Source organism: Ceratotherium simum, chromosome 8 (genome assembly GCF_057802395.1).
Source record: "Ceratotherium simum simum isolate JZ-2026a chromosome 8, ASM5780239v1, whole genome shotgun sequence".
Classification (NCBI taxonomy): domain Eukaryota; kingdom Metazoa; phylum Chordata; class Mammalia; order Perissodactyla; family Rhinocerotidae; genus Ceratotherium; species Ceratotherium simum.
The window spans coordinates 6125897-6152143 of NC_141907.1; the positions used below are offsets into that span (position 1 = coordinate 6125897).

A 26247-nucleotide genomic window follows, 5' to 3' on the forward strand; every position below is an offset into this window, starting at 1 on the left:
TGTTTCTGGTGCAGGTTCCCCTGCTATCCAAAAGGAGAACGTTTCTGTGAAACCTTTCGTAAGCCAAAATGGCATAAGATGAAGAAACAATTACCATTAATTTATATGGGAAAAATTTTTCAGTGTTCCCAGACCCAAAAAATGACCAAATCATACCAAATAACACATAGAACCTAAAATAACACTAACGTATAGTAGAACCAGGAAGGATATAATATGAATGATAAAGACACAGCCTGTGTAAAGTAGAAATAGTGTATGTACAGTGGAGTTTCACGCACACTGGAAGGCACACTGGAGGCTGAGAGTTGGGGGTGATGATGGGGTGTTAGGCTGAGTCGTCCGAGGTTGGGGTGGTGGGAGAGAGAGGAGGAGGGTCACCTGTTAACATCTCATCATCGTCTGAGTCCATCGAGGCAGAGAGGTCACTGGCGTCTGCGCCTTCTTCCGTGTCTGCCTGCCCCCTTGTCAAAGGTCAAGGGTCGTCATCTGGGTGGCCGCCGTGGCTGCTGTGGAAGGCTTGAAATTCGATGGTGTGCTTGAGGCATAGTCTGTGTAACGGCTGGCTGCAAAACAAACGCTGAACACTATTTTCGCTTTTCACCTTTTTTCATAAAAGCGAAAATCCTCTCTTCAGATTTCTTTCAGTCCCTGACAGCAGGCCCTAACGTAGGTCTTCCGTAAGAATGAAGTGGCGTAAAGTGGACTTTCAGGTAGTGGGGGCAGCCTGTATCCCTTTACTCCTAAGGCATTTGTACCAACAAAAGGCCGAGGGATTTTTTCAGGGTGACCCCTCCTCAGAGTCTCTGCACTTGAGTTTCTGCCTCCCCGGTTCTACAGGTCTGTTGAAAGTCCTGTCAGTGTCTGGGCTCCTCTTCTAGGATCAGGAGATGCCCCTAGGAACAGAGGGGCCCCAACGTGGGACTGCCCTCTCTGAGCTTCCTTGTTCTGCTAGACCTTGACCTCATATTTATTCACTGTCTTGTTAGTGCCCAGATGCTCTCAGATAGATTTTCTTTTTGTCCAGATTTTCTAATTGTTTTCAATGGGACAATTTATCCAAATTACCTAGAGCATCCTCAATGGGAACAGAATCCTGAAGGCATCTCAGTGTAAACCATACTCTAGGCGATGAAGCAGACACAGTCCCCGGCATCACAGGCCGCCTGTGAGAGAGACAGACGTGGAAACAGACAAGGCTCGAAACAGCATAAAGCAGTAGGGCTGCTGAGCGCGTTGGTCAAGACCGTGGTCCCTGGAGTTAGATTGGGGTTCAAATATGGGCTGTGTCACCATGTCGCCTTGGTTAAGTGACTTAAATGAAGGCTCGGATGGAGAGGAGGGGCTGGGTCATGGAGGGTTCTGGATGTCAGGCTCCACAGTAGACACTGGAGACCCAGGGGATGGTTTTTAATATGGGCAGATTTGTGTTTTAAAAGGCCACTCTGGATGCAAATGGAGAACGACTTAGAGGGGAGAGCCCGAGAGACTGTTGTAGGAGGTGTTGGTGTGAGACCGAGGGCAGGACCAGCAGACTAGGGAGCAGAGGGTTACGAAGGAAGAGCCTACAGGGCTTGGTAACTGATCATATGTGACTGTGTATGTACGTGCAGGGGGGGTGTGGTCTGGACATTGAAGGGGAGGGAGAAATCTAGGATGACTCCCCAGGGTTCAGGTTTTTTTGTTTGTTTGCTAGTTTCGTTTTTTGAGTAGGAGAAGAGGGAGCATCCAACAGTTCCAGCTGCTCAGTAGATCCAGAGGCTGCAGAAATGTCCAGAGGGAGGAGGAACGAGAGGGCTCCACCTTCGTGAGAGCAGTTTGATGCTGAATCTGGAGTGAACATCTTTGGGAGATCCATTTGTGCCAAATACACCATCTGAACAGATTGGATTCTTATTTGGTTCTATCAAATTTTTATTTTTACTTTCTTTGCTTTCTTATGTCCTGATGGTTATTAATAACGAGGCCATGTGAGAATCCCTCAAACTATATTCCATTTACAGAAAACTCTTTCTGATTCTAGATTCAAGATGCATAGCTTCATTTGCTCACTTCCCACTGGGGAGTAATTTCTATGGATTTAGAGTCATCATGGTGCTGATAAGCTGTAATGTCTTATATTTTTACGTAATACCTCACATCTGTGTAGTGTTTAGATGTGTGCACTCTCTTTCACACGCCTTTTTTAATTCAGTCCCCACGCTAATGCTTTTTGGCGGGCATCTTATTTTCAGGGTTTGATTGTTGAAGAATCTGTTGCTCAGCTGGGTAAAGAGGTTTATGCATAGTCACACATCTACTAAGTGACAGAACAGGACTTCAGCTTTCTCGGTTTTTAATTTAATCTCAGACACAATATATTTTACAAATATTCTCTGAGCCTCAGTTTCCTCATCTCTTAGCTGGGGAAACCATAAGCCACCACCTTGTGATACTGTAAAGTTTAATGATATGAAAGAGACGTGATGCTAAAGAGTCCTTACTGCAGTGTTGCTTCTGATCTTGGGTCTGATTTAAAGGGAGATGAGCAGATCCTAAAGAGAAGAGTTCAAGATGATCAGCACTTCCTTGAGTCTTTCTCAAGAACATTGCAGATGGCAGCTGAAGATGGGAGAGCTTGGAGACAAAATTGAGCAGCTGTGTGATCCTGTCTCCTGGAACCTGGAAATGATGTCAGGCGGCATATAGAGATGGACCCGAGACAGCACCAGAACCGGAGAGCGTGCCTCTTCTGCCTTAGAGTGACTGCTTGTTGGCCTGGGAGAAGAGCTTTAGTGCGTCTGCTCGTTGCTCTTTGTGAGCTGAGTGGGTGTTCTATGCAGAGAGGGGCTTTCATCCTGCTGAAAAGGGTGCCCCCTCTCAGCCGAGCGCTTTCCTGCAGCGCTAGGCCTTCAGCTTTGCAGGCACAGAGCTGACCCTGCACCGCTGGGGGTCGGGCCTTGTTAATGCATTTCGGGATGCCAGAGTTGTGTGGCTGGGCTAACTGGGCTGTGTGCAGCCATTCGGATGTGATCCTTCATTTTAGCTCAGTTCCCTAATCAGAATGCCAAGGATGACTAATTAAAATTTGCCACACCGTCCAAGAGGGAGGAGTGGACGGGCAGTGGGGAGGAAGGGGGTGGTTCCTGGCAGAGATTCATAAATGTCTCTTTTTATGTTAAGTGGTCTGAGCAGGTGATTATCACAGTGTTTCCTAGCTAAAAGTCCATTTTCTTCCAAAATATGAAAATGAAAAGTAGAGTGCAATGATTTGGTTTGTGTGATCAGCACCTAGGTATTTCATTTGTAGGTAAACAGTACCCTATAACCTTCTGACCAGAGTGATTAGGACTTTAAAATAGGAAAGTATTACTCATCCTGTCTTTGTTTTTGATTTTTGAAAAAGTGGCAGAGTATAAGAGACCCAGTCTTCCTTTATCCTTATGTTATATGAAATTGTTAATAGCTGTTGCAGTTTGCTGGTCCTGGTGCTTAAATGCAATAGGGATGTTGAGGTTTACAAGATTTTATTCTTGTAAATCACTTGGTAGCTCTGGATTTTTATATTTATTTCTCCTTGGGAGCTGATCTTATTTTGCCTGGAGTGTTTAACATTGATTATCAAGCATGACCTGAGAAGTTCGGCTTGAGAACTAAATTTATTCCTGCCTTCCCCTGTCCCAGCTTTCTGCCCCCCCTCCACATCCCAACATTCAATATTTATTGAATGCCAATACTGTTTCAGGCACTGTGGCTGGATGCTGATTTTAGGGACCTGGTTTTTCTTTAATCGTAGCATTGTCAATTACTTATAATCTTTCCATCTTGGCTTAAAGTCAGGCTTAGGAACTCCCAGAAAGAAAATGTCACTCAGAATGTCAGGGACTTGTATGCCTGGGAGTCTGTGATAGTCTTCCCACTAAAAATAGCTTTTTTCTCTAGCAAATCATTTATCCCATTTGTGATTCTTACATGAAGTTTAGCTGGGATTCTAAATACGCCATTAGGCGACTTGATTGCCACCTCATTTCTAAGAACTCTCAGAGCGATAACTCTGCTCTATCTTGCTGATTTATTTTTGACAAAGAGCATTTTCTTGATTTGCTTGGTTAGTTATCTCTTACCTCATTTATTCGTAGGCTGCCTCTTACATAAAGGATTTGAGGAAGGAATATTTCCTTTGATTTTTATCAGGCTCCTTGCCTATTGTCATAATGAAGGTGGCTCAGCCACAGGCATGCTGGGACGGGGGAAAGAGGAACTGGACAGGAATGGCTGGTCTCGGAAGCTTCTAGAAGCATGGAGCGCCCGCGGTGTTTTAGCTCCGGTTTTGCTCTTGTCCCGACCACTGTCGAGCACCTCACAACCATGATCTTGTTTAATTCTCACAGCCACTCTCACTTTGTGGACGAGGAAGCTGACTTCAGAAGGGTTTATTGGTTTTACCTAAGGTCACAGAGTGGTAATGGCTTTGGGCTGAGGCCTGAATGCTTTCAAATCCACCGTTCTATTGACAGAACAGCTTTTAAAAAGAGTGAGCTTGGATTTTTCCAGTGAGGCAAAGAAAAAGGCAGAAAGCCAGCTCAGGCCTTGTTTATTTCCTGTTATTAGAAGGAAGCTTGTCGCTGTCTCTTCTACCAACGTCGCCTTCTAAAGTCTCAAAATTACGTTGTGTACAAAGTAAGTGTATAATGATATTTGCTGAATTGAGGCTTTTAAATGCGTGTATTGAGTAGTTTTTATGTGCCAGCCGTATGGTGTGTTTTTACAAGCACTGTCCTTTTCATTCTTTATGAACGCTCTGCAGAGAAGTGATTTTGTTCCTCATCTCTAAAACCCCGAAGCCCGGGGATATTAAGCCCCTTGCCCGGGTTCTTTGTTCATTCGTTCTTGTATGGGGTTGTTCGTTCATGCATGCTATAATTCTTAAAAATTAATTAATTGATCGGTTATTTCAGCAGATCCCTGCTGAGGGTCCATTCTGCACCAGTCCCTGCTGGATGCTGGCAAATGGTCAGTCTGGGCTTTTGTCCTCATGGAACTTCCACCTGCAAACTACAAATGCCTACACTGATAACGACACGACTCCACGTGTGGTGAGGGCTATCCAGGAACAAGGCGCTCTATGGAAGAATAGCGGGGTCCCCATGTTAGTCTGGAGGCTCGGGGAGGCCCCTCTGAGGAGGGTCACTTAACCTGAGATCTGAGTGATGAGCACGCTGTGGCGGGCAGCATGCCCAGAGCTCAGGGGACAGGGCGTTGACAGTCACAAAGAGGACGAGGCCAGGGTGGCGGGAGCACAGGACAGGTGGACTGGTGGGTCACGCGCAGCCAGCGCAAGGCCTTACCTGGGGCAGCACCCCCCCATTTTTTATCCTAAAACTCTGATTTTTTTCATATCACACGAGGCAATCGGAACTCACCTTATTTGTTTGTTGTTTTTTAGTGTTGTCTTCTGTCTTCTCCATCTAGGCAGTTAAGTTCACGAGGGCGGGGACTTTGTCTAGTTCTCTGATTTCTCCCCGCTGCCTCAAACGGTGCCTGGCACACAGTAGGCGCTTATGGGGTCGATGCCACACCACAGTGATGAGCTTGATGGAGAGTCACTAGTAGATAAAATTGGAGGCGATAAGGTTAATTTGATAGCGAAGATTACGAAAAGGTGCAACGTCACTCAAACCAGAAGATAGCACAGCCTGTTCCCAGATGTGATGTGGCCTCTCACGTTGCCCAGAGTTCCCCCGAGGACGTCCAGCTGCAGCTGGGGGAACTGTGCAGGATGACATTCCGCTGGGAGCCAGAAGCCCCCTTTGCCGTAGGCACAGAGCCGCTCCACTGCCTCCCATCCGTCCCATAGGGCTGCGCACTTGCCCCCACTCAGGATGGAGTGAAGGCCGGTTTCCCAGGAAGATCCTCCAGGATTTGGGTCTGTCTCACATCCATCCTACATGCTCCATATGTACTTGTGGAACCAGGAATGAATGGGGAATAACCAACAGGACCAGCTGATGGATTGCGAGTGGAGTTTGAGGGAAAAAGAGCCATCGAGGACGATGCCTAAGTTTCAGGCTGAGTAACTGGGTGAATGTGGTGCTATTTCCTAAGATGAGGAGAGAGAGGGGAGGATTGAGTTTTGAGGAAAAGATCAGGAGTCACTTTTGGACACGACAACTTAAAGATGCCCTGGAGACACCCGGGTGGAGACGTCGAGTAGGCAGTCAACGTCTAGGTCGGTTCTCAGATGAAAGTTCTGGGCTGGAGATGGTTAAGACTTTTCCACATGAGCAGGAGAAGGACAACAGAGGTGTAGAAGTTTCCTCTGGCTGCTGTAACCAGTTACCACAAACTGGGTGGCTCCAAAGGACGGAAACTTACTCTCGCACAGTCCTGGAGGCCAGCAGTCCAAAGTCAGTGTTACGGGGCTGAAGTCAAGGTGTCGGCAGGGCTGCCCTTCCCTCAGATACTCCAGGGGACAGTAGTTCCGTGCCTCTTCCAGCTTCTGGGGGCTGCCGGCAGTCCTTGACTTGTGGCTGCCTCACTCCAGTCTCTGCCCCACGTGGCCTCCTCCTCTTCTGGAGGTTTCGAATCTCCCTCTGCCTCTCCTACGAAGACACTTGTGATTGGATTTAGGGCCCACCGGATAATGCAGGATAGTCTCCCCATGTCATGATCCTTCACTTTATTATATCTGCAGAGGCCGTTTTTTTGTATAAAGCCACATTTACAGATTCTAGGGATTAGGACCTGATATTTTTGGGTGGCCGTTAAGCAAGGAAATTATCAGGAAATCTCAAGAGAATGAGGAAGGAAGTAGAGACTTGAGGGGGTCTCATGAAGAAGTGAAAGGAGGGGCTCAGTGGGTTGGAGGGTTCAATGAGGTGGGTCATAGGATTGTTTCTGGAATATTCCTGAGGGTTTTCTTCAGACAAGGACCATTGGAAATGGTCGCCTCTCCATTAAGAAGTGCTTGGCCCAGGAGGGCTCAAGCCTGGGTCTTCTGACTCCAAGCCTGGGGCGCCCTCTCATGCTTCCTCACTGTCCACAGCCCATCTGAGGGAGCTTCGTCTTGGAGTGTGCGAGAAGAGACTCACCAAGAGGGAAAGGGGCCTCCGGTCCAAGTGGGGGCAGCCTTCTCTGCGACTAGTGGAGCTCGCGCCCTTCCCTGAGTGTGAGTGGGGTACGAGTGGCTGCTTGCACACGGCAGGGGCTCAGGAAATACTTATGAAATTGAATTTCACTTCATGACCTGTTGCCGGATGTTTCACTGGAGATTCTTGTGGGGCGGTGGTGGGTTTTAGAAGGCCAATAAATAACTCCCTTCTCTTTTCTTCCCAAGTTCTAAATGACCTTTCTTCCTTCCTTCCCTCCCCGCTCCTTCCTTCCTTCCTTCCTCCTTCTTCCTTCGTTTTTCTGATTGTATTGATAAGCATCTAGCGTATGCCAGGTACTGTGCTACATGCTAGGGACACAAACAAGAGTCGTGCCTGCTCATGGCCTCTGGGGCTCCATCGAGGCCCTCACACGTGGTTTTGTGAAGGGCAAGTTGGGCGTCTGTTTCCCACGTTAGACCCCCGAGCCCTTGGGTGGCACAGGTCGGTGGCACTAGGTGGGCATCAGCAGGCGTCTTGTGAATGAGTGAGTGGGTGAAATCTGTGCTGGGTCTTATAGAGTCTTTAGGACATTGTCAGAAGTGGATGGGGGCGTTCTCAGCAGAGGAAACCGATGTGTGCGGGGCGTGGGAATGTGAGCGAGCCTGGATTCCTCACAAGGTGGAGAGACTTTAGGAGGCTGGACACACTGGAGGGGGCAGGGAAAGAGGCCTTAGTCTCTGAAAGAGGATGCTCATAGACCCTCAATTCCCTCCTCACCCCAACACACCATACAGATAACTCGTGTCTAGGCTGTTCCTAGATTTCTGGAAGGATCGAGTCGGAGTTCACCTCGAACACCAAACGGCTGACACAGGCATTCTCGGCACACACCTCCAGCTCAGGTGGAAAGCAGCCCTGTCCTCACACCTGTGTCTTGCTGCTGGGGTTCCAGCGAGATGACAGGCCCCCACCAGTGCCTGACAAGCCAGAGCAGGACTTTTATGGGGCCATAATAGGGACTGCTGCAGAGCAGAGCAGTGGTAATGCTCTCTGGTTTCCATGGCAACCCTCACTGTCATCTTCCCAGCAAGGTGAGGGTTTCTTGGAGGAGCTCTGTGTCCAACAGACGCCTTCTTTCAGCAAGTGTTTACTGAGCTCCTGCTGAGCACCTGCTGCCTGCTAGGCGAGGGGCTGGGGAGGAAGCAAGAAAAGCAAGATGCCCACCGTCTCCAGGGAGAAGCAACTCACACACAAATAAATACAGCGCAGTGAGACAGTGCAAGCTGGGAGATCACCGAATAGCAGCCCCCCCAGGGCCTCTGCTGCCACGAGTGGCTTCCATTGGGTCCCTCTAAGCTTTGTAGGGCATGATGGATGTTCTCTGGGACTCAGCATCTCCGCTTTCCCACACCACCCCTCCAGACTGCGAGGGTTTCTAAGAAACCTCTTAGGGGTTTCTTAGAAATAAGCTATTGGGGGTGTCCAAGAGGGTCAATACAGAACTCCCATCTCTCCTCGACCCTGAGTTCTGAGCCAATAGGGAGATAAGACATATATCAGGTGTGTTCTCCAACCTGGCGCAGAAAAAAACCACCCATCACTTTATTGCTTAGAAAAGCTAGGTTGGAGGATGTGGCTTTTATCTGACGATATAACCAGCCCCACAGTGAGACTCTGCAGATCTCCCCATAAAACCAGCTGCAGGGAGCTCCTGCTCCTGGTAAGCAGGTGCTGCGGCTGCCCCCACCCAGTGCCAACCCCCAGCCCTCCATTGGCTCCACCTGGAGCTCCTGCACGTGAAGGGGACATTAGGAGAGGAGAGGAAGCACGTGCTCCCCTCCCCAGCACCGGGCATTTAGATTAGTCGGTTCCAACCAAATAAACACTACTCACAAACTGGAAGTCCATGCGTACTGGCAGGGGTAGAACCAGCTTTTCTGGGGGTGGCAATGCTTCTAGCAGACTTTTGGGGTCCTGCCCTGGGCTACCCTCTGGACCTCGCTATAACGTTGACCTGGCACCAGCCACAGAGAGCAGCCGAAAGAGTTGCCAGAAGCAACGTGGAAACTCATTCTCTCCCTCAGAGACACACATAGTCCTTGCCTTTGATGATGCCCTTGCTGCTTCTTTCTTTCTGTCTCTTTACTCCATTTTTTGAATGATAAATAATGAACACAGCAAAGAGTTAGAATGACATAAAAGGCCATGCTGTGAGAATGAAATTGTCTTCTCATCCCTGCCTCTGGTTGTTGTTCCCGAAAGCAACTATTACCCATGTCCTGCATCCTTGGAGATCGTCTACGGCTATATGCGTATTTACACGTGTACTCCTTTATTAAAACGCAAAATAACAGCAACCTTTACACGCGGCTTTGCTCCCTTTTTACCCACTCTGCGACAATCTTAGAAAATGTTCATATCTGTACCTACAGAACTACCTTGCTTTTTTAGGTGGCTGCATAATATTCCAATAACAGTAATGATTACTGAATTTTTTGAGAATTTAATACAAATGAGGCCCTGATCTGATTGTTTTATGTACATTAACCTATTTACTCCTTGAAACAGCCTCTGAGTTAAGTGCTATTTACAGATGAGGAAAGTAAAGCACAGAGAGTCTAAGTCACTTTCCCAGAGTCACAAGGCAAGTGAGACGATGTGAGCCCAGAGCCCACATTTTAACCACTGCGCTCCACAGCCCCCAGTGGTCGCAGGGTCATCAACTACCCCCCATCGAGGGATATGTGGTTGTCTCCGATCGTTTCCCCTCTTGGACAGTGCTGCATGCACCTCTGGGCACAGACATCTTTATGCATGTGTGCAAGGTTATCAGTAGCATGAATTCCTTAAAGTGGAATTGCTGTGTTAATGTGTATTTTTTTAAAAATAATTGTTGTTGGGGGCCGGCCCGGTGGTGTAGTGGTTAAGTTCATGCACTCTGCTTTGGTGGCCCGGAGTTTGCAGGTTCAGATCCCAGGTGTGGACCTACACACCACTCATCAAGCTATGCTATGGCAGCATCCCATATACAAAATAGGGGATGATGGGCACAGATGTTAGCTCAGGGCCAATCTTCCTCAGCAAAAAAATAAAATACAATAAGTAAATAAATGAATAGATACTGTTGGATTGCCCACCATAGAGGCCGGGCTGGTTTCCCACCCCCAGTCTCTGTCACATACCCTAGTCACAGGGGCTGCTGATCTTTCTGCCTGTGTCAGTCTGATAGGAAACCATGGCACCTCCCTGGAGCTTTAATTCTGCGCTTTTCCTGTAATGTGTGAGGGTGGACATCTTTTCATATGTTGAAGAGGCAGTTGTGTTTCCTTGTCTGGTAAGCAGAGGAGGTGGCCTGGCTTAGTGCTGGGCTGCTTGAGTTGCAATGTCGGTCCCCGACTCCTGGTTCCACCACTTAATCATCTGATGACTTTGAGCACAATCCGTAACTCCTTGTGCCTCAGTGTCCTCATCCGAGCACGGGGATGGTGATGGTGCCCACTGCATGGGAGGTGAGGGTTTAATGAGCTCACATACACCCAGGGCTGAGAACAAGGGGTGCCTGGCTCATGGTTAAGTCCTGTGTCCATGACCACCTGTTTTCAGTCATGTTAGTTCTTGGCTCTGTTCTGCCCATTGAACCTCATGGTTTCATTCTATGGCTCAGCCTCATAGATTTTGCAGAAATGGACGGCAGTTACCCGGTGACTCCCAGCTCCTTATTCATTGCTCTGCCCGAACACGTCATGTAGTTGTTGAGTACACAGTCGGTGACAAGGGGCTGGAAATGCAGCTGTGAGCCCAACAAGCAGGGTACTATCCCCCTGGAGCTCATAGTCTAGTGGTGAAGACAGGCATTCGTTCTGAGAATCACATGGGAAAATATGTGATTACCTATTGTGCTGGGCACCGTGAAGCTTCATCTCCCGTCCTTAGCGCAGTATCTTCCCTGTAATCAGCACCAGTCCTGAGAAATAGGAAAGTGACCCTGAGCACTCAGTAAATGTTGATGAGTGAGTGACCAAGAATGAGATTATTACTGGGATTGTGTCCAGTGCACAGAAAGCGAGGACAAAAGTGAGAAATCTTCACCTCTGTGTGTGAGTGACGATGAAGAGCCCAGAAGAAGGTCATTCACCCCCTGAAAGGGCGGTGGCTGACCTCAACAGGGACCGGATGTTCCCTCAGGGCTCCCAGGATGACGCACCTTGGAAGCAGCTATCGTGAAATGTCCGGATGCAGTGAAGGGTAAACAGGCAGTGAAGGGCACATTTTATTTATATGCATCAATGAGTGGAAAAATAAACTTTTTTTGGTTATGTAATAGTACACCCTTGTTAACTGGGGGAAAGGACAAATGTGGGATGAAAACCATTCCCACAAATTGCTGATCAGTGTTAATAGCTGACCTTATGTATAAAGTGATTTCCACTCTCCTGGGAAAACAGAGTCTTAGAGTCTTGGTGCTACAGAGGATCTTAGAGGTCATCCGGTCTAAATTCTTGACCAGAGCAGAAATATTCTCTCTGGTATGCCTAATGGATGGCCAACCCATTTCTACTTGGATATCTCACTGACAGTGAGGGACTTCCATCCCTGGGAGGTTGCTGTTACGAGTTGAAGTGTGTCCCCTAAAAGATATGTTGATGTCCCAACCCCCAGTACCAGTGAATGTGACCTTTTTGGAAATAGCACCTTGGCAGATGTAATCAGGCTAAGATGAGGTCATTCAGGTGGGCCTTAAACCATTATGACTGGAGTCCTTGTAAGAAGAGAGAAATTTGGACACAGACACACAGGGGAGAGCACCATGTGAAGGCGGAGGCAGAGGTCAGGGTGACACTTCTACAAACCAAGGAATGCTGAGGATTGCCGGCAACACCAGGAGCCGGGAGAGAGGTGTGGAATTGATTCTCCCTCACTGTCTTCAGAAGGAACCAACCTTATCAACACCGTGATTTTGGATTTCTGGCTTCCAGATCTGTGAAACAATACATTTTTGTTGTCTTGAGCCGCCCAGTTTGTGATACTTTGTTAGAGCAGCTCCAGGAAACATACACTTGCCCCTCTCGGTGTTGAGCAGCTTGCATTCCTTGAAAGGCCCTCCTTATTTTTCACCAGAAATCCACATTAATAGTTCCATGTGGGCAAACACCGCAAACAGCCAGGTGAGCTGTGAGTGTTGTCCTGACACATCCTCTCCTCAGGGCCTCTTGCCTCTCCCTCCCAGAGCTCTCTCCCCTCTTTCCATCTCACGGCCACCACTGGAGTCCTAGCCATCGCCATGTCAACACTGGCCTCCTGCACTAAGCTCTTGTCCACCCCTGACCCTCAGACCATTCTCCACACACCAGCTGGGGAGTCTTTTCAGTGACCCTGACTGCTCAAAAGCCCTAAAACCCTAATCTTCACCACAGCCTGCGAGGCTCCCTGTTATCCGCCTGAGATTGGAGGTAGCCTGGATTGGAGATATTTTGTGTGCACATGATCACAGTTGCCAGAGATCTGTAAGGTTGTTATGAAGAAGATGGTGGAACCTGGGACAATGACAGGAATTTTAGGAAGGTGGATTTTAGCTGGTTGTGAAGAAGACCCTTCTAACCTTCTGAGCTCTCCCGTAATGGAAAAGCCTGCGTGGAGAAACGGTGAGCTCCCCATCACCCTGCATGTGCAAGGCAAAGCCTTAGGGACTCGCTGGCAGGGAAGATATTGAGGAAATCTGAGTATTGGTTGGAAAGATGACTTAGCTGACATCTAAGGTGTATCTCATTTCTAAAGCTGTCTTTAAATGCTCCATCCTATAGTTTCTTTCGTATGACCCTCATCTAATCTTTAGGTAGAGCAAAATCTGTCTTCCCAAATAAGAATTTCAAAGGTAATTTATCTATCTGTCTATTTATCTATAATCCGTCTGTCCACCATCCATCTATCCACCCACCCACTCATCCATCCATCCACGCATGCATCCATCCATCCATCCAACTATCCATCCACTCATCCACCCACCCATCCATCCATCCATCCATCTACCTATGCATCCATCTATCTATATGTTTATGTTTCCTTTGCGTCTTCTTTTCTTTGCCATAAAGAATGATATCAAGGAAGACGGTGGCAGACATAACAACAGCAACAACAATGTGCAGTAACATTTTCTGGCATCTGTTTTGTGCCAGGCACTGGCTGAGAGCTTTGTGCATGTTAGTGTGAGGCAGTAGGACAGAGTGTACAGCAAGGACTCTGGAGCCACGTGTCATGACTTCAGATCCAAGCCCTCCACTTAATAGCTATGCAACTTTTAACAAGGTAGTTTATTTTTCTGTGCCTCAGTTTCTTCTCCAGTACAAAAGGGGTTAATCCCTACCTTTAAAATGTCGTTGTGAGGATTAAATGGCTTGATATATATAAAGTTATTAAAACAAAGCCTGGACATAAGAGGCAGTGTTATTAATCCTCTCAATGACTTTCATCTGACATGAGTGAGTGATCATAGTCTCATTAACCTACAGAGACACCAGGCTCAGAGACATTAAATATCTCACCTGAGTCACCTAGTTTGTACGGGGTGAAGCTGAGATGGGAAACTAAGTTGGTGTGCCTCCAAGCCCAAGCTTCCAAACAAATGAAATACTGCTTTCTGGGAAAGGTCATTGGTGCACCTAAAAGGGAGTTGGTAAGACAGTTAAGGGAGAATTTCAAGTGAGAAGAGGAACTCACTTCTCTTTTTCATCTGTTCCAGAGCTGACTGTCCTGTTGGGCTCTGGCCAGGAGTGGGGTGGGGAGTGGGCAGTGATATGGCAACCCCAGGAGAGAAGGAGTTCGTGAGCATCGGTCTGCACTGACTCCCTTCAAGCCATAGCTGGAGGCCAGGAGGGGGGCCCAGTCCGGTTTCTAAACAGAGGTCTTTAAGAGGAAAAATGTCAAAGAGGAAAGATGCAAACTTCTGACCCCTTGTACTTACAATCTATGTGAGTTTATACCAAACTAAAAACGTATGGTTTATCATAACTTCTATTGATGTTTCACTCACATACGGTGACTATTTTTGCTCTGATTTAACCTCCCATTACAATTTGGACAGTGAAGATACTCAGGAGGTATTTTCCCCCTAAAAATTTCCCTCGTCCAGGCCCTCAAATTGACAGTCTATAAACATGATTTATGGTCCCGACATGGAATCTCAGTGCAGTATTATCTGTCCGTGGAAATTGGCTCCTAGGAGGAAAATTTCAGTTTCACTCATACTGAATTGGTTTTTGTGGGTCTATTATGCTTACACCAGCTAACTTGAAGACACCAGGTTTATATTGTAAAAAATGGCCACGGCCATTTCGTTTTCCTTCTGAATTTGTTATCCTCCATATTAATGAGTCCTCTTTCACATTCACGAGAACGTTTACTGCCTTGTGTATCAAATTCTATCCTAATTTTGTTCTGACACCTTGCTTGCCATTTGGTGAGAACTTGATTAATTTTTATATGAAATAAATAAGGAAAAGACGTGAATGTCATTCTCTCTCTCTTTTTTATCGTCAGTAGCTAATCAAAGTAGTAATCAGTTCTGGGGTAATTTAAGCTGTGCAGCTTCTCTTAGGAAGATGTTATCGTTGGCAAGCCTATTAGTAATTTTAATGGCTTACGTTTATTAAGTGCGTCCTATGTGCTGGACATTGTTCTAAACTTCTCTGTGAACCTACACGTGTACAAGAAAGTTATTGCTCGTGCAGCTTGTATGTGCAGCAGAACTGGCCGAGCTAATACATTCATCTTCAAAGCGCAGTGACAAGATGACATTTTTGCAACCTGAAAAAATGAATGTTGCCTGGGGAAGCAGTGTTTGAATCTGCTAACTTTGCCAACTTCTTGAAGTCATAAAGAAGTTTAAGAATCCCAGTCGAGCAAGTGTAACTCAAAATGTCTCTGTCTCATGGGGGCATTAGGGACTTTTCTGGGGGGTGGAAAAATATGTGTATTTCATTGTTGTCTAAATAATTAAAAATGCCATAGGAGGTGACAATAGTTTCACCAGGGTGTCAATCCTCATGTAAACAATGCATTCCTAATATTTACTTTGTTCTTCTGTGGCCATTGGGGAAATTAACACATGAGAGTTAGCTTCATTAACTGCATGGTATTTTAATTGGTTCTAAGGGACATTTTTCTTTCTTTTGTGGCTTTGGAACACCCTGACAGTTTTTATTGTTGCCACTGCTGACAGTTTATCCAGGGTGATTAACATTAACACTGTTAAGACAGAAAGTGCCTATGAGATTGTGTTTCCTGGCAGTCAGAAAGGGAGAGCCGTGGGCGCTGACTCCATCCTGAAGCCAGACTCCTGGGAGAGAGAATAGCAAAGAATAAGGAAACTATGATTATTAGAACCAACAAAATGCCAGACTCTACGCCATGCATTTTATATTTCTTATCTCTTTTAACCCTGACCAACAACCTGTGAGGGTGATCCCCATTATGCTGTGGGGAGACCAAGTACTTTACCCCTTAGCTAGTAAGGGGCTTGACAGCAGAGACCTACAGAGATGTCCTCTTATTCATTTCAGACCCAGTAAGGCACCTGCAATTGACTCACACAGGCACATTTTCTTGTGTGAGTTAATAAATGAATTAATGAGTGAATGATGGATGGAGTGGTCGGGTAAGGTGTGTGAGTTTCCTATCCAGCTATAACAAATTACCACAAACTTCGTGGCTTAAAACAACAGAAATGTATTATCTTACAGTTCTGGAGGTCCAAGTCCAACATGGGCCTCGCTAGGATAAATCAAGATGTCGGCTCTAGGGGAGAATCCGTTTCCTGGCCTTTTCCCGCTGCTTGAGGCTGCCTACAGTCCCCAGCTCGGGGCCCCTCCCTCCGTCTTCAAAGCTGACCATCCCATCACTCCCACCCCTGCTTCCTTCCTCTCATCTCCCTGTGATTCCCACTCCTCTTCTGCCTCCCTCTTTCACTTTTAAAGACCCTTGTTCTTAATCTCTCGAAGTAAGCTTAGCTGATTAGCAGCCTTAATTCCATCTGCAACTTTATTTCTCCTTTGCCGCGTAACCTAACATATGCACGGGTTCGGGGATTAGCACATGGACATTGTTGGGGGCGGCATTATTTTGCCTACCACAAAAAGCTTCATTAAAGGTGTGAAATCTATTTTGTCTGTCTCAGTAGAGAAGTAATTTTTTTCTGAGCCCGTGGAACATTGTCTGTTTGGTTCATGGGGTATTTAACCATGCACACTCTGCCTAGAGGCGTTTCTTCTATTTCTTTCCTGCTTTGTCACCTGCAAAACACTCTCTGCACATGCTCAGTAAGTACTTGTTGAGACAATGAAAGAATGAAATGCATAAGCTGTTGTTTAAAACCAGACTAATTTGGTTGTGTCTAAAGGACACAGGAAGCATTTTGATCCAAGATGGTCAAATTTGAGCATTAAAAAGAATAATGGAGGGGCTGGCCCGGTGGCGCATGGGGTTGAGCGCGCGTGCTCCGTTGTGGCGGCCCGGGGTTCGCCGGTTCGGATCCCGGGCGCGCACCAACGCACCGCTTGTCAAGCCATGCTGTGGCGGCGTCCCATATAAAGTGGAGGAAGATGGGCATGGATGTTAGCCCAGGGCCAGTCTCCTTCAGCAAAAAGAGGAGGATTGGCAGATGTTAGCTCAGGGCCGATCTTCCTTACCCAAAAAAAAAAAAAAAAAAAAAAAGAATAATGGCTGCCGTTGATCGAAACCCACCAACTGTATAAAGATCTGCAATTTCATAGGAATGCTCTGCAGAGGTGGGGGTCTTCCGAGGATCAGCTAAATATTTGGACTCGTAAGACTCCCTAAGGCCACCTTTGACCCCATCTATGCAAAAGGCTGGAGGGTGGGAACCCAGTTCCTGAGGACAAGGTGTTAGGCATTCTTCTGTGGGTATCCTTGCCTCAGGTCACGTTGCAACTTACACAGCTGTCCGGAAGATATTTTCTCCCCAAGTGACGCAGCTCTGGTGCAAGGAGATGCCGTCAACGTCAGGCAGGTGTGGGAGCCTTCCTGGCTTAAAAGCGTCACAGTCCACAGGTACCACTATCTCCTGTAACAAATCACAGGCATAGCCTCCAGGGTTCCCACAGGGACATGCCCAGTTCCAAGAACCACCTCACTCAGGGAGATTCAAAGGATGGCTTCCCTGTTGGGTATTTGTGGTTCATTTACAGGTCCTCCCATCCAGGTGTAATTAACCAACCAGGTGTCATTTTTACCATAAGCTATGTTGCCTAGTAACATAGTTGACAGTCTTCCTCTTATAAGGTTTCCAGGTAAAAGTTAACCACAGCTCAGGTTCTCAGGGAGTTGTAAAAAATTTTATTAACCTTTTGCCCTCATAGTAAAACAAAACAAACAAATAAACAGATCCAAACTCATTTGTCATTGTCAGAGGTTGCTATGACACCAACTCTTTAATTAGCAAAGAATCAAACATTTATCCTATGTGCTTTATCTCAGAGTAACTGAATTGTTGAGCGCACCTTCTTCTTTGTGAAGAATCCTAGCTTGAAAAATCCAGAAAAAGTGACAGAATTGGAAAATGTGCGTTTTTCAACATCTAGTGAAATCATGGATCTAGGTAACAATTCCTAATGGATGCTAAAACCATTAGGTGAAAAATTGATAGGAAATTTTATAATGCAGGGATCATGTTGGCACCACTTGAACCTGTTGCATCATCTTAGCATTGACCCAAAGTATGATCCCATAGGAAGCACACGGTACCACTTACGAGGCCTTTTGGAAAACAAATTGAATCTAATCAAGACCTTAGATGTAACTAGTAGTTTACAAAAAATACGGGGATAGAGGAAAAAAGACACCCCTTGGAAGCAATCAGCCAAATCCAGACATTCTGCAGGATGAATGAGCTGGTTTCACCAACAAATCAATGGCATGGAAGAAAAAATAGGAGGGCAGAATGTTATAGAATAAAGTGGACTTAACCGACGTTGTGGGGTATTGTTTGGTTCTTGAATTAAACTTTCAAATGTAGAGTCATTTTGGGACTCTTGAGGTAGTTTGAATAATGACTGATATTAACTATTGGAATCATTGTTAACATTTTAAATATGATAGGATAATATGTTATTTAATATGATAATGACATCAAGGTTAGGTAAAACTGACATAGATTTGCACATTTATACACATATATAGATATACATACGCACATGAGTGTGTGTGTATATATATTTATATATATCCATGGCAGTTAACAATGCATACTGAGGAATTTATGGGTAAAATAAAAAAATCTGAGATTTGCTTTAAAATGCTCAAACATTGAAAGGAGTAGATAAAACAAGGTTGGTAAATATTGACAGTTTTTGAGGTTGGATAATGATTACATTGGGAGTCATACTATTCTGTCTACTTTTAAATGCTTAAAAATTTACTTAATAAAGTTTTCTTAAGACCCTTATATTTTTGCAATCAGAAGACATTTTTCTCCTATAAAATTATCAAAGATTTTTAAACATTGTAGGGGGCTGGGTGAAATAAGGATCCTACTGCGTCGCTGGAGGAACTTTTCTGGACAGCGATTCGGTTTGGCAGGATGTTCTAGGGGCTAAACGTGTTGCTAACATTTGACCCGTGATTCCCTTTGTGGGAATTGGACTTAGGAATCATTTTGAATATCAAAAACTCTTTACAAAGACATTTACTTTGGGGTTCTTTTAGATTTTGAATTTTCAAGTAACCCAGAGGTGCAACACTAGAAAAATGATTAATTGGACAACATGGATGGACATTGAGGGTATTATGCAAAGTGAAATAAGTCAGAGGGAGAAGGTCAAATACCATATGATTTCCTCCATTAAGTAGTAGATAATAACAACAATCAACAAACACATAGAGACAGAGATTGGATTGGTGGTTACCAGAGGGGAGGGGGAGGGAGGAGGGCGAAAGAGATAATTGGGTACATGTGTGTGGTGATGGGTTGTAATTAGTATTTGAGTGGTGAACATGATGTAATCTATGCAGAAATAGAAGTATAATGATGTACACCTGAAATTTATACAATGTTATAAACCAATGTTACTGCAGTAAACAAAAAATTAAAAAAAAAAAGAAAGAAAAATGATTAATTGAATCATGATACATTGCATGAAGAAATATTTTGCAGCCATCATAAGGGAAACTTTTATAGTTTTTAAACACCACTGGAAGATGCCTGTTACAATGTAAACTGAACAAAAAGGACCAAATTGTACTTGGGTGGAAAAAAATATGCGTAGAGAAAAAAACTGGAAGCAAATACAACAAAATGTCTTCATTGGTTCTGATTAAGTGATGCACCTACAGTGAATGAAGTCTTTTTCTGTCTTTATTTTCTAGATTTTCTATCATGAACATAAATTAATTTTTTCCTATGCACCTTTTTATAGCTTTATAGAGGTATAATTAACATACCATAAAACTCACCCATAGTAAGAGTACCTTCTGATGTGTTACTGCAAGTGCATATAGTTGTGCCACAACCATGGCAATCAAGTTGTAGAGTCTGTGACCCTGTGAAGTATCTCATGTGTATTTCTCAAATAGACTTTATTTTTTTATTTATTTGTTTTTTTGTGTGAGGAGATCAGCCCTGTGCTAACATCCGCCAATCCTCCTCTTTTTTTGCTGAGGAAGACGGCCCTGGGCTAACATCTGTGCCCATCTTCCTCCACTTTATATGGGACGCCGCCACAGCATGGCTTGCCAAGCGGTGCGTCGGTGCGCGCCCGGGATCCGAACCAGCGAACCCCGGGCCCCCACAGCGGAGCGCGCGCACTTAACCGCTTGCGCCACCGGGCCGGCCCCTCAAATAGACTTTATTTTTAGAGCAGTTTTAGAGTTACAGAAAAATTGAGAAGATGGTACAGAGTTCCCACATACCCTGTACCCATTTTCCCCTATTATTAACATCTTACCTTACACGGTACATTTGTTACAATTAACGAAGCAGTATTGATACATCATCATTAATTAAAGTCCATACTTTATTCTGATTTCCCTAGTTTTATCTAATGTCCTTTTTCTGTTCCAGGATCCTATCCAGGGTACCACATTACATTTAATTTTCATGTCCATAAATTAATTTTTAACTGGAAAAAAAGTAAAATTAACTTTATTTTAAAATCTTCCAAATATATTAACTATATTATCATTTTTCCCTTGGTCTCCTTGTTGTTGTTGACTTGTTGCTTGTTGACAAAGACCGTGTCTTATATTAGTTATATTCCTTGTAATTTCCTGCCTGGTACCCTGAAAATTTACTGAATAAGAACCTGCTAATTTAGTCATTGGCCTTCAGTATTGGCTGGAGCAGAAGGGAGGGAGAAAAGGAAGAGAAGGAGGGAAAAGGAAAAAAGAAAGGCCTTACCTACAAATAATTTAAAACCTCTTAGCTTTGAGAGAACTTTGGATTCTGTTGTGATTTTATGTAACGGATAAACCTCTCAACCTTTGTGTTCCCCAGGTTGGAGATTGCAACCCTGAACCGGGCAGACTCAGACCTGGAGGCTTGTCGAACCCAAATCAGCAAAGATATCATTGTTCTTCTGCTGAAAAATCTGACCAGCAGTGGCCACCTCTCCCCTCAAGCAGAAAGGAGGATGGGTGCTGTTTTCAAGAAGCAGTTTCTGTTGCTGGAAAAGGAAATACAAGAGGAGTATGATCGGAAGATGGTGGCATTGACGGCTGAGTGTGACCTGGAAACAAGAAAAAAGACAGAGAACCAGTACCAGAGGGAGACGGCAGCAATGGAGGAAGCAGAAGAGTTGCTGAAACGTGTTAGTGAGAGGGTAAGGCGGCCTTGAAAGGAAGGCTCCCACTTGCCTCTTGCCTTCCTCTTGAAGATTTATCACTTATGCATCCATCCAACCGCCCATCTTCCCAGCCGTTCATCCGCCCACTCGTCTGTCTATCCACCCACCACCCTTACATCTCTCCATCTACACATCCCTTCATCTACTCATCCATCTGTTTATCCACCCACCACACATTCACCCATCCATTCACCCATCCACCTATCCCTCCATCCACCCACAACTCTTGCATCCACCTGTCTATCTACACATCCATTTGTCCATCCATCCATCCCTCCCTTCCTCCCTCCCTCCCTCCCTCCCTCCATCCATCCATCCATCCAGAATTCTTTAGAAAGCATTTATTGATTACTTACTGTCTCTCAGGCACTGAGAAGGTTCAGAGAAAAATGAGACACGGCTTTTGCATCCAAAAACGTCATAGTCTAAAGAAGGCTTCTCACATATAAAAATATGTGACATCCTTGAGCTAGGCCATAATAGAGAGATGTTCCTGGGGCCCTGGGAGGTCATGGGGAGAGTCGAAAGCCCTCATCCCCAGAGAGCATGGCTCAGGGAGGTCGTGGGGTCAGTGTGCACGTGTGTCCCTCTGGACTGCACTTCACTGGATCACACTTCTCTCCAGCACAGGCTCCGGAGTCAGACACAGCTGGACTCACATTCTAGTACATTCCAGCTCTGTTCCTGGAGGCCTTAGTGAGCCTAAGTGTGTGAAACAAGACTCAGGGCATTCACCTCTCGGGGAGGCTGGGAGAAGTGAAGCAGGAAATGCAGCCCCGGGCGTGGGTGCAGAAGGCTCTCCGTGCAGTGCTCGCTTCTGAGAGCTCTGACCCCTCAGCCTTCCCCGGACGGGCCTCTGTGGTCAGAGATCAACACTCCTTTCTCTACGAGATGTGCCAGTTGCTGTCTTGAAAGGAGTCGTGGCAGAGTTTTTTCCTGAGCAGACCAAATGAAGCCTGATTTCTCTCTTCCTCTGTGAAAGAGATTCTTGTTCAGTCTGTGTGACTTGAGCCCATGTATCCTGTTCTGAAAATCTACCATCCTAGGGAGTTCTAACACCTTCTTAGGAACAAGCTTCTGGACTCCTGACTTCCATTCCCCAGACTGCTGGCTGTCCACAGAATTCCCCCAGCAGTGGATAAACAGCTCTTGGGTTGACAGCTCACAGCGCTCAGGTGGTCATCTGTGGTCAGGCTGGGAGCTGGGCAGTAAAGGAAAGAGGTGAGATTCACAGTCTCACCCCCCCGTTCCCTCCCACCTGGGGGTTCCCTTTGTCTTAACACGCGTCTTGTCTTAGGGTGTGCCTTGTTTTCTCTTTGGCTCGTATAGGAGTTTCCTGTGGCTGCTGTAACAAATTACCACAGACTTGGTGGCTTAAAACAACAGAAATTTATTGCTTCATAATTCTGGAGACCAGAAATCCAAAATCAAGGTGTCAGCCAGGCATGCCCCCTTGAAGTCTCTAGGGAAGGGTCCTTCCTTGTCTCTTCCAGCCTGTGGTGGCTCCAGGCGTTCCTTGGCTTGTGGCCACATCACTCCGGTCTTGACCTCCATCTTCACATGGCCATCTTCTCTCCTGTGACCCTGTCATCTCTTCTGTCTCTCATAAGGACACTTGTCATTGGATTTAGAGTCCACCCAGCAATCCAGGATGATCTCATAAGATCACTAACTTAATTCCATCTGCAGAGATCTTTATTCCAAATAAGGTCACAGTCACAGGTTCTGGGGTTAGGGTGTGGATGTATCTTTTGTGGAGGCCACCGTTCGGCCCACCACAGTGCCCCTGGCTGACCCTGCTCTCTGATCTCCATCCATGGCTATCCTGGTCAACATCTTGTTTCCTTGAGCTGGGACTGAAAAAAGGTATGTTGAGTGCACCGTTCAGTGATTCAGCCCCTACACAATCTCATTATCTCTCTCTTTCTCTTCTTTCCTAAATTTTTTATAATTTTTTTTTCTGTAAAAATAATATGTGGTCAATGAGGGAAACTTGGAAAGTACTGGACAGCAGGAGTTGGCAAACTAGGCCCAGTCCTGCCTGGGCCATGAGTTGAGAATGGTTTTTACATTTTTAAAGGATTGTAAAAAATAAAAACAAAACAAAAAATATGTGGCCTGCAGAGCCTAGAATGTTTGTCTGGTGCTTCAGAGAAAAGTTTGCCAACTCCAGCTCCAAAGCATAAAAAGACAAACCTTGAGGGGGGCCGGCCCGGTGACGCAAGCAGTTAGGTGCACGCACTCCGCTGCAGCGGCCCGGGGTTCGCCGGTTCAGATCCTGGGCGCGCTCCGACGCACCACTTGGCAAGTCATGCTGTGGCAGCCTCCCATATAGAGTGGGGGAAGATGGGCACAGATGTTAGCCCAGGGCCAGTCTTCCTCAGCAAAAGGAGGGGGATTGGCAGATGTTAGCACAGGGCCGATCTTCCTCACAAAAGAAAAAGACAAACCTTGAAACCCTGCCCAGTCCACAGCGGTTGACCATCCATGCAGCCTGTGTGCCGAGTCCCTGCTGCTGCCCAAGGCTGGGTGCAGCCATGCTAAGGTGGCCCCCACTCCTGTCCTCTTTTGCTTTATACATTTTTTAAACAAAGGAAGGTGTATACAGTTCACATAACTGACATCTTGCTTGTTTTCACGTAGCATCCCAATATGAACATTTTCTGCTTTTGTTAAATGCTCTCACGCTTGCGTAGCCTTCACCGTGTGCCCAGCATTGTTCTAAGCACATGACCTGGACCTTCTCATCGAATCTTCACACCAACTCACTGAGGGGGATTGACAGATCCCACTTTTACAGTGAGGAAGCAGACATGGAGAGGGTCGCCTGCCCAGGGACACGCAGTGAGGCCAAGACTCACAGCCAGGCAGGGCGCCCCAACCACTGCACCTCACTGCCACCCTCGTGCACCGGGCATCCTGTCCCTTTGCTGCCCTGTGCCATGTGAGCCCGTCCTGGTGGGCTCGTACCTTTCCAAGGCTTCTGCCACCGAGAGGCTGCCTGGGCAATGCAGTTTTAGTTGTTTCCTCATTAGTTACGTCAGGCTTGGGGCCGTGGAGAAGGGATGCGGGCCCTGAGGGCTCCTGCTTGCCCCCGTCCTCCTGGCGTGCAGCGGGAGGCCACCATTGCTCTGGATCCCCTAGGTCACCCTGTTCAGAGACAGGTCACTTTATTTGCACCAACCTGCTTCCAAAATTAGCATCTGAACTGCAAGACTTATAGTTATTCCCTTCCAGTTCCTGCACGCTACTCTGTCTCACAAAACCCCAGACCACTTGACTCTCTGGACATTTATTGCAGCCATCTTTAAATAAAATGCGTGAGAATATCTTGGACATATTATTCAACCAAGAATCAGTTTTTAAAAAACGAAACCAAAATGAGCAGTATCAGTTTTTCTGAGTAAAGTTTAGGAATTCCAGTAATTAGGACAAAGAGGAAATCTGTTCACACTTAAACGCCTGCGTCATCCCCTGCAATTTCAAAGCATTTCTCTGCTGAGAGACCCTAGGAGAGTCGTGACGGCTGTAGCCTCTGAAGGCAGATGGCTGAGTCTCGATCCTCGCTCTGTTCTTCCGGAAGGCACATTGCTCAGTCTTTTTGGGTCTCGGTTTTCCCATCCTTAAGTTGGGGATGATGATCATGCCTGTCTTAGGGGACTGTTCACACTTACACAGTCCTGAGACCAGTGCTTGGCAGTGTCAGCCCTGTTCTCGTGTTTACTGTGACTCACCATTCAGTGTAATCTTTAAAGAAGCCCGTGACATAGAACAGTCAGAGAGTGTGAGATCTTCCCACTTCGAGATGGGAAACTGAGGCCCAGAGGGGAAGTGACTTGCCCAGCTTCTCGCAAGCAGCCACTGGCAGTTGAGGGTGTGTCCTCTGTGTGGGGGCTCCCTTCTAGAGCCCGGGGCTTCTGGCTACTTAGAGAAGCAGCAGCAGGCAGCACGTCCCGCCCCGAGCTGCCTGAGCCTCCCTCACTCCTTTGTGAGTGTCTTAGAGGGAAAGACTCCTTAAGTGCAAGAACTCTTACATTTTAACCATCTCTGATGGATTTATTTTTATAGAATGTTTTTACAATTTGCCCGTCTTGCTAGACTGAGTATGGGGGGTATAATTTAGTACAGTCATAATTTCCTGACATGATTTCACATTTTAATGTCATAAAGTCAGCATCACTAATAGCAGTTAGTTGCTCCAGAACAGCCTGGCCCAGGCCTGTGAGTCTCAAACCGGAATCGAAGTGCCTATCTCCTGATCCAGCTCCCCACCCCCTCCGCACAACCGGTTGCTTTTCTAGGCACTTGAAGCTGCAGGATAAATATGCCTCATTTCCCTGAAAAGTCCATTTTAGTGGAAAGTTCAATAGGGAGTTGGGGGTGAGTGACCGTTATTTTAATGTACCTTTAAAAATGCACATTTGTTGCCAATATTTAAAATATAAAACTTCTTATAAAAATCCAGACTTCTGGCTTCTTTAAAAAAAACAGGAAGATGTGGCCACACTGGGTCCATATTCCTGCAGAGCCCCCTTTGATGGGCTGAGTAATGGCTGGCCCTGTAGGCAGGGCTTGCTCTCTCTACTTTGCCCCAGTCCCCACCACTCCCTAGTGTCTCCCACACCAAATCACCTCCCTCAGTTCCGTACATGACCTCCCCTGCTTGGCAGACCTGGGCAGAGGAATGTCCCCTATTTTGGGTTTAGTCTCATCGTCTGCGCCACAGGAGGATTGGACTAGGTGAGGGGTTGAACACATTTCTGCAGGTCTCTGGACCCCCATGGGAGGGCAGTGTTCGTGGAAGTGGGGGGGCTCTCATCAAAATATATCTTGAGTGTTTCACTGTGACACAAACATATCATTGCATCATTTACTCTTCAGCAGAAATGTAATTCTAAACAAGGACAGATCATTTTATTTTAGGATTTGCAGGTATATGTGTGCGCATGTGCCTTTTGTCCTAGCTGTGAGAAGCCAGATGGATTTTACCCCATATTTCAACCCTATTAATTAGAATAGACTGCGGTTTGATGCTTGTTGAATTTCATGCTGTCAACAAAGAAGGTCACTTTGATGGATGAATCACCCTGACTGGGCACCAGCTACTCCCTCGGCAGCAGAACGTCCCCACGGCCCACCCCACGGTTGTGGGTGAAGTGCATTCTCTACTTCAGATAAAGTCGGCTGTGAAGAACCCCTTCTCTCCAGAAGAGTGACTCGGAAAAGTCTAATCCAATCCTTTTTAGAAAATCAGCTGTTAAAAAAGACCATGTTGTTTTCTGGTGGCCGAGGCAAACCATTAATATTGGGACGGATCCTGGAGATGT

General features: G+C 46.2%; 1 protein-coding gene across 2 annotated transcripts in view; it reads left to right on the top strand.

Moving 5' to 3' along the window:
- The window catches only part of EVC2 (EvC ciliary complex subunit 2), a 140500-nt gene that overhangs the window by 47681 nt on the left and 66572 nt on the right, over positions 1-26247 (top strand). For both annotated transcript variants that reach the window (XM_014788876.2, XM_087434907.1), the window contains one exon: positions 20572-20896. In XM_014788876.2, coding sequence (XP_014644362.2) covers positions 20572-20896 — 325 coding nt within the window. The remainder of the gene's footprint in view (positions 1-20571; positions 20897-26247) is intronic.